Here is an 8,779-nt window from a genome sequence, read left to right as displayed (position 1 = left end):
TTGTCTCATTGTGACTAATGTCTACCTTCTCACACCCGTTGCCCTAAATTGTAAATTTGGAAGTAATTTTGAGCATTGCTATAGCCAAAGTATTCAGCATGTGCTGGAATGAAAGTGATTTCAGTAATTTGATAATTGTCTCAGCTTTTTTCTATTAAGTTGACAATTATCATTAAGAGACTTAGTCATACTCTGCTATTTACTAATACTGTGGCCTTAGAAAAGTCACTTGACCTTCCTGGACATCATCATCCTCATATGAACTCCCTGGAGGAGGTTTGGAGCTATAGATGGTGAAGTAGTAGGGAAAACTGTAAGAAAATTTGAGATGGAGGTGAGCAGAAATCAAGCAGCTTTTGGAAGGGACAGAAGGAGTAAGGACTTTGACTATCTATCCTATTGGATGTGGTATCAAACCCCACGAGCTCTAATTTGTGAGGTCCAAGTGCACAGTAACTCTGTGAGCAAAATCCTAAGGAAACACGAAGGCAGGGTCCAAGCAGTTGTGAAAAATCCAGGAAAAGCCAGAGACTCAGAGGCAATTCAAAGGAAGAACTTTACTACTTTTGATGTTACTCCCCGGCGTTTGTCTACAGACTGGACAGCAGCAGGTATTTGGAAAGAGAATGGGATACCACTGTAGAAACATTACCTGTGGGCCAACCTGAGATATATAACACAGTTCCATGACTCATAACATATAAAACATCATAGAGAGGGGGCAGTGGGAGAAAAAAATATTGAGTGCACCATGCAACCCAGAGAAGCATGCAGGCTTCAAGTCCTTGGCAGTCATGGTTACTGACAGAGTGGGCGACAGGGCTGAACAAAAGGTATGATTTGAGTGTCAATTCCTGCTCATCCTAGTTGCAATGAGCATCCAGCCACCTGCCCAACACTCCTCTGTAACCAGTGGAGGCCAGCTTCACAGGATACCCAGGACTATATTGGTGAAAGAAGCAGTTTCTTTACTTGTTTAGTTTTGATACACTGTTCTGGGGAACCGAAACTGCAGAATGTCAGAAATCTTCTTCTCAGTGTCCACACAGTTGGTTCAGCAGAAGTCATGGAATCTCAGCTGGACAAGTTAGTGTGAACCTTGGAATTTTGCTGAGAATGATGAGATAAAAAGGCTCTCTTTTTCTCCAGAATGTAAATGAGGTATCCAACCTAGAGCTGCTGGTAGACATCATAGAAGCACCAAAGAGCAGCAGAGTGGCAATGAAAGTGACTCCAGAGGAGAACATTTGAAAACTGGCAGAAGGAAAAGCATGCCATGTTTAGATCATCCCCTAGAATGGCCAATTACATGAGCCAGCATATTTCTTATCTTCCAAACCTGCCTTTTTCTTAAGGCTATTTATATTGGGCCTTGCATTGTTGGCAATCAAAAGCAATTATCGTACTCTCTAACCTAAGCTCCAGGCTCCCTGATCTGCCACTAACATGCTGTGGAATCCAAAGCTTATCTCTGAGACACAGTTTTCTTACATAAAACATATGGAGATTGGACTAGGATATATTTACAATCATTTTCATATCTAAAAGTCAATGATATCTGTGAACATGGTGTCTAACTCATATCAAAGTCTAATTAACTAATTCTAGATTCTACCCTGAGTGTAAAATTTCATGGGAGAAAAAAGTTACACCTAAAAGCCAAGAAAGAATGAACTAGAGCAAAAAGTATCCAGGATAAACTGCAATGGCTTTCTACCCTGAGTGTAAAATTTTATGGAAGAAAAAAGTTATACCTAAAAGCCAAGAAAGAATGAACTAGAACAAAAGGTATCCAGGATAAACTGCAATGGCTTTAGAGTTTCAGCAATTCATGACCCTGGGCTTTGTCTTACTACTCTACTTAGGAAATACTTCAATAGTTAATGGAAGGTATGTCCACAGTGATATGGAATTGTTGATGATGTAAAGGTGTGAGCACAGCAATCACTGGGACTATTGGACTGAGATCTAAAAGAGTCAGTCTCTGGTAGAAGAGTTAAAACAAGTTTGGAAATTAAGGAGCATTGAAACAAAGTCAGTCCTCTTTAAAACTGAGATGGTTTCCTCTATGTATCCATGGCATCTTATGGAGCTGGCACATTCGAGTCAATGCCTGTGAAAATCAGTTCCATGAGAATTATTTTCCGTGAATGTCACCTTGCTTGCTTATCTCCTTTGCCTAAGCAACCCACTTAGCAACATTCCTGAAACTATCTAAACTCCATCGCAGAAAATCCAAATGTATTGTTATTTCAGTATACACTTGTAACATGATGAAATAACATGTAATTAAAATCACATTGCATTTCATAGAATGCCAAAATGTGTCACTGATTGAAATCAAATATTTGAATGGTACCTCCTGCGTATTAATGAAGGTGGAAACCTGTTCTGGGGTCATTATCCCACATGATCTGAGTGACAGCCAATATCTACATCCCTTCCCAAAACCCCAAGTGACACTATCTGTGCTGCCATATTCTCTGTTCCCTGAGTTATCCTTGTCTTCCATGCCTTCCTCATAGCCCTTTATTAAAGAAACAGAAAAAGTTATAGTTGCTTCTCTTTTTGAAAAGTCACCTCTCCTCTCTTCTGCCCATAATTATCATAGTTCACTCCTCCTGCAGTTCTTTCTGGGCTTAACAAATAATTTTCATTAGTCATCATTTCCTCAGTTAGTCCTCTAATCTCCGCTAGACCTAGAACATGCCCCACATTTAACTACACACTACTGTGTGGTTAAAATAAGACATTGTAATTCTTTGATGTAAATTCAGAAGATACTTGTGTGTTATAAAACCAGTGGAATTTTACCCTAAAAACTGAAAACCTTAATGTGTCTACTGAGGGTTCAGTTGGTTTAATGTATTACTATCCTACAGTTATAACCAAAGTCATAGTTGTAGTTGCTTTGTGCTTTATTTTCATAAGCCACAAATATTTGATTTAAGCTCATTGCAGCCTTCATCCATTAATCTATTTTTGGAATAAAAATAACTTGATAACATGGCAAGTATTTAGAAACACAGCTTTATGAACTATAGTATAAACTTGATAGATGACCAATGCCATTATAATGATGACTAAAATTCAAACATCAAATAATATTCATCAGTCAGTTCATGCAGGCACACACTTATTGGGCATCTGCTGTTTGCAAAGCACAGGACTGAGTATTGTGAGAGGTACAATGACAAATAAGCTCTGGTCCTTGTCTTTCAGAAGTTTACAGAATGGAGCTGACATCTTCCATCAGCTTACAAATGAAAACACTAACAAGATTCTGGCTTAATAGAACAAAGACCATGACAAAGATATAAGCAATGTGCTCTGCATACACAGAGGCAGGATGGTTAATTATTTCAGGGGAAATTTTTACAGGCTTCCCAGGGGCATGAGAAAATAATTAGTAATGAAGAAAGGACACAGCAGTCCTAGCAAACCAAATGAACAAAAGCTGTCCACTAGAAATCCATGCTTTCCATTATTGTTTTTGCCTATATTTATGATGAAACAATGGTAATCAATCAGAAAAATAAACTATAGGTACACACAATTTTAATCCATCTTTAGGTTCTACTTCATTACTGAAGTGGCACAGATCATGTCAGTAGAATGAAGCTGCATATAAAAATGAATGGCATCTCATCAGTTTGTAAGTTTCAACTTGTCAAGCAAATTGTTTTCAACACACGTGAATGGGGATTTCTGGGAGCTATGAACTGGATCGCTCCTTCCCGTGTAGCCCAAGTCAAGTCAATGAAGTACCTTAGTAGAGCTTAATGTGGTACACAGACCTCCCTATCTCAACCATTTCCTCTCCAGCCAATTCCCTATAAAAATATTCTTATCCAAATTTACATGCTCTTGACCTCCATAGTGAAGTTTTACCTGACTCTGCCTTTGGCGGTGTTGTTCTGTCTTAGAGGAGTACCTGCTACTTTCCCTCTGCCTTCCACATGGCTATTTGTCATTGTCCCTTTAGGAAGCTTTCAGTGACACTCCCTTGTGTGATTAGCATGCCAACAGTACTTGCCCAGATTATTCAGGTACTAGAAAGTATGATAGCTTTTATAATACTTAGTTGGCTGTTTGTTCATTTGTCTGGAAATAACGTCTTGCTTAGTCACCCAGGTTGGAGTGTAGTGGTATGATCATAGCTCACTGGAGCCTGGACCGCTCCCCAGGCTCAAGTGATCTCCCACCTCTGCCTCCCAAGTAGCTGGGACTACAGGTGTGCACCACCATGCCTAGCTAACACACACACACACACACACACACACACACACACACACACATTGTTTTGTGGAGATGGAGTCTCACTATGTTGCCCTGGCTACTCTTGAGCTCCTGTCCACTGCACCCAGACAGTTTATTGATGTTTATTGCCTGCTAGGTCATGTGGTGCTTGAAAATCAGATATGTATATTATTGTGTATTAGTTTTATTTATTTGTATTTGTCTATTGGTGCTAACTGTGAAATAGCGTATTTGGCATATTTGGCCCCATTCTCTCTTTTCTCACTCAAAACACCACATTATTTCTTGCTGAGCCTTTCTCAAAATCATTCTCATCCCATTTCTCCAAGCAGATGTTGTCAATCACTCAGAGTTACACACAAATCCACATGCTACCATTGCTTTTAGCAGGCTCTAAATCCTCATATGAATAATTAGTAGAGCAAAGAGCACCCCCTGTTTTCCTAATACCACTTAGATCAGGTGTATAAGTGCCTACCATGTTTAAGCCGTCGTGTTAGGTCATTTCTATGGCTTACCTGATGTAATTGTCACAATAATATGTTTGTGCTAAGTGTTCATTTCTTGTGCTCCCCTAGATGAGAAAAATGGATACGAAGAGTTAGACACTTCTCTAAGGCCATGCTAGGAAGTCTGGATTAGAAATCACAGCTATTTGACTTCCAAATCTATCATCTTTTGTTACCTGCGAGAAGTTTGAGTTGTTTTGCTGCTTGCTGTAAAGCTCTAGCTTTTAGTCACTCATACTCAACGAACCCCAAGTCAGGCATCCACTGTTGCTGCCTCTGATCTTGTTACTGACTGATCCTGTGTCCCTCTGCAGCAGCAAAGAGACACACAGATCTGCTCAGTGTCAGCAAGGTGAGGAAGACAGCAGAGCTGGCCACACAAAGAAGCTGGGAGGAAGCCAGCTAAATACAAACTCTAGGGTTTTCATAATTTTAGGTGGAATTGGTGCTTTCCCTCACCTTTCCCCAATCATGTTTTCTGCACTGTTTCTTTCTCTTTTTTTTTTAACTTCTTGCCTTTCAATAATATCTTTGAATATAGATGGTTCCAATTCTCCAATAAAAAGATGTAAAGTGGCCGAATATTTTTTCATACATGTTTCACTAGTTCAGACACCCAAGAGTATGTCCTTCTCTTGGGGATAAGAAAATCTAGAGTTATATTTAGGGTATCATAATGTGTGGTGAAGAGTGGACCGAGCTGGCATGCTCACAATGACCAAATTATGTTGGTCATATTTTAGTCCAAAACATTAACCCACTATTAACTTGTAAATAAATAATATACTTGCTTTCTAGACACATTCTAGGAAGACCAGAGAAACTGAATTTTATCTATATGGAATAATCCACTGGTGAATTTCTTTTAGGATAGACCAAAGCTGATTTAGAACATAATCTTTACATACTTGGATCCTTCCCACCAGACAAAGAAGAATATCTGGGCTGAAAGGCTCCATTGGAAGAGCAGTGTGGGATGGTGCCGTGCTGACAACTGGTAGTCCCTGCCCTACATCTTTGTAGAGGACTGGAGCCCAGAGTGGACCACGGTCAACTTACATGTTGAAGACCTCCTTCTAGGTGTGCATGTGCTTATTACAGATATGCCACAGTGCTAAGTACCCCAGGACTGCAGGAAAAAATAAGAATACATCCTGTATCCATGATCAGGAAGCACACAGGACAGAGTGCCAGCTGTGGAATCACAGAGTGGCTGGGCCATGACCACCTGAATGACCTGAGGAACGGTCTCAGGCAAATTTGTAAAAAGAAGTGGAGACCCTGCCTGCCAGGAAGGGATGTGGTAAAGGACAGCATCCAGTCAGGTCAGGGCACCACGTCCTCTACTTGGAAAACTGCACAGTGAGGGTGGCAGCTCCCGAGGCCAGAGCGGCCATGGAGAAGGCAGACCTGGCTCCAGGTGGCACAGAGGCACTGGAGAGGCGCCGGGGGAGCCTGGTGGGATCTGGCTGGTCCTGTGCTGTGCTTCCAGCAGGTTCTGACCCTGTAACCCAGGGGAAAGGGCTGGCCAAGACAGGTCCACTGCATGCTAGCCAGCGCCTAGGCCAGGCGCCAGGCAGGAAGGGCTCTGGTGGATCAGCCCTGCACCCCCCATAGCCCCACAGCGGGGCCCATCCAGGGCCACACACCTAACCCCAGGAGCAGGACGTCCCTGAGGCTAGAGTCCAGCTGGCCCAGTGGAGGGGCCTAGCCCTTTGCCCTTTGACTCCTCTCGTAGGCGCCCTCACCTGCGCACTCCTCCACACCCTGGCTCTACCACCAGCCCAGTTGTGATGTCCCAGGTGCCCAGTGTGCGCAGGCCACAGAGAAGTGGGTGACTAAGGAGTATCCTCTCCGCTTCTGACCCTCACTTTCGTCCGCGCACAATTCGCTCAAAATGGGCAATTCACTAAGCATATTTTGTTCCTCGTTCCACTGCAGGTCCCGGCCACGTCATAGGCAACTTGCTCTTCGAACCTTTTTTTTTTTTCTTTTTTTCTTTTTTTTTTTTTTTTGACACGGAATCTCGCTCTGTCGCCCAGGCTGGAGGGCACTGTCATGCTTTCTGCTCACTGCAAGCTCGGCCTACTGGGTTAATGGCATTCTCCTTCCTCAGCCTCCTGAGTAGCTGGGACTACAGGCGCCTGCCACCACACCCGGCTAATTTTTTTTTTTTTTTTTTTTTGTATTTTTAGTAGAGACGGGGTTTCACCATGTTAGCCAGGATGGTCTTGATCTCCTGACCTCGTGATCCACCCGCCTCGACCTCCCAAGGTTCCACCGCAGGTCTCGGCCACGCCATAGGCAACGTGCTTGTCTAAGCATATTTTGTTCCTGGTTCCTCCACAGGTCCCGGCAACGCCATTGGCAATCTGCTTGTCTTGTCGGTGAGGCCTTCCCAGCTGGCGGGGCTCCCCGCTCCGCTCCTGCGCCTGTGCCTGTCCCGGGAGCCCTGTACTCTTCCAAATTCCTCTTCTACCCTCTGAGAGGTCCTGGGCCTTCTTTTCCAGCCAGGTGCGATGGCGCCCCTACAAGGCTGTGTCTTCTCCTTCGGAACACGGGCACTGGAGGTCCTGCCTTCTATGGTCTGGAAGCTCCCCTCAAGGAAGAAACCCATGCTGTCTGCTCGCAACTCCATGATGTTCGGACACCTCAGCCGCGTGAGGATCCCTAGTCTCAGACGCAAGCTTAACCTCCGACTGCCTTCGCTAGATGAGCAGATGATCAGGTCTTGGAATCTGACCCGGATCCCAGCCACGCTTCCAAAGACAGAGGTGAGGGCAGAAAAAGAGCCCCAAGAACCACTGGAGGTGGATCAGGTAGAGACCCAGGGGCAGGAGGACAATAAAAGGCACCCCTGTAGCAATGGGGATGCAGCCTCCACCTTCAGGCCCCTAGAGACTCAAGGAAACCTCACTTCCTTCTGGTGCAGTCCCAGGCCCTTGGAGGGAAATGTCCATCTCAAGGGCTTGACAGAAAAGAACCAGACTGACAAGGTCCAGGTGCATGCAGTGAGTTTCTACTCCAAGGGCGTGGAGTCTCCAGCTCACACAGCCCTGCTGGAGGCGTCCTTGCCTTTGGGAAGCCGGACCCAGTTCCAACAGTGCTCCCTGCCCCAGTTCCGCGCTGCTTCCTGTGTCCAGAGAAGGCGGCCTTGAAGGTGCTGGGTAAAGACCACCTGCCCAGCTCTCCAGGCTTGCTGATGGTGGGGAAGGAGTTACAGCGCAAGGATCCTGCAGCTCTTGCATCAAGTGGCTCTTCTCCACCCAGAGCTGTCAGCCACAGGTCCCGCAAAAGAAAACTGTCAGGGCCACCGCTGCTGCTGCCACCGACCCCTCCCCTGCAATTGAGGTGGGATAGAGACGGCCTGTCCCCACCTGCTAAGCTTCCCTGCCTATCTCCTGAGGCACTGTTGGAGCTGCGTCAGGCTTCCCAAAGGGAACGACGGCTCCAGCAGGGCAACATAGTTAAGAACATGGGGGTATTAAGTAGAACATCAAAATCCAGGAGACGAAAACAGCCGCTTGGGAGGAGAAAGAAGACATGGCAGGGCGGGCACGGTGGCTCACACCTGTAATCCCAGCACTTTGGGAGGCCGAGGCAGGTGGATCACGAGGTCAAGAGATTGAGACCTGAGGAGCATCTCGGCCTGGTCCCCGCACCATCTGGGAACTGAGGAGGGCCTCTGCCCGGCTGCCCACTGTTTGTTATAATTGCCCTGTGGAAGTCTGAAACGGTAGCAACTTTCCTTACCACAAACACTCGCCTTTTCTGTCACACACACAGACTGATTTGTTATTTCTAGGTTGTTCTTGAGTACTAGACTGTTGTTGATCATTGATTTTTTTTTTTTCTGTCTCAGAAAAAGGAGCTGCAAGGCACTGCTTTTCAAAGAAAAAGAAAGCTAGGGAGAGAAAAAACACACATATCTGAAGGATTGCATGGACTTTGTAAATAGATTTGTTTCCAAAAGTTTTTATTTTAATCCAATCAAAACATTTGAGCAACCT

The 8,779-nt window shown here is 44.7% G+C and overlaps 1 protein-coding gene across 1 annotated transcript; it reads left to right on the top strand.

The window, feature by feature from the left end:
• Nucleotides 1-328: 328 nt before the first annotated feature.
• Nucleotides 329-8,524, top strand: LOC102141904 (putative UPF0607 protein ENSP00000382826). The gene is given in 6 exon segments (XM_073999925.1): nt 329-611; nt 5,084-5,121; nt 6,508-6,599; nt 7,119-7,334; nt 7,336-7,799; nt 7,802-8,524. Coding segments are annotated over 6 exon segments (1,638 nt in total). The 3' UTR covers nt 8,347-8,524.
• Nucleotides 8,525-8,779: the final 255 nt, after the last annotated feature.

The sequence above is a fragment of the Macaca fascicularis genome, chromosome 8 (assembly GCF_037993035.2).
Source record: "Macaca fascicularis isolate 582-1 chromosome 8, T2T-MFA8v1.1".
Taxonomy (NCBI): domain Eukaryota; kingdom Metazoa; phylum Chordata; class Mammalia; order Primates; family Cercopithecidae; genus Macaca; species Macaca fascicularis.
Note: the sequence above shows the minus strand (reverse complement) of the source record. Positions and strands in the feature narration are given on the sequence as shown.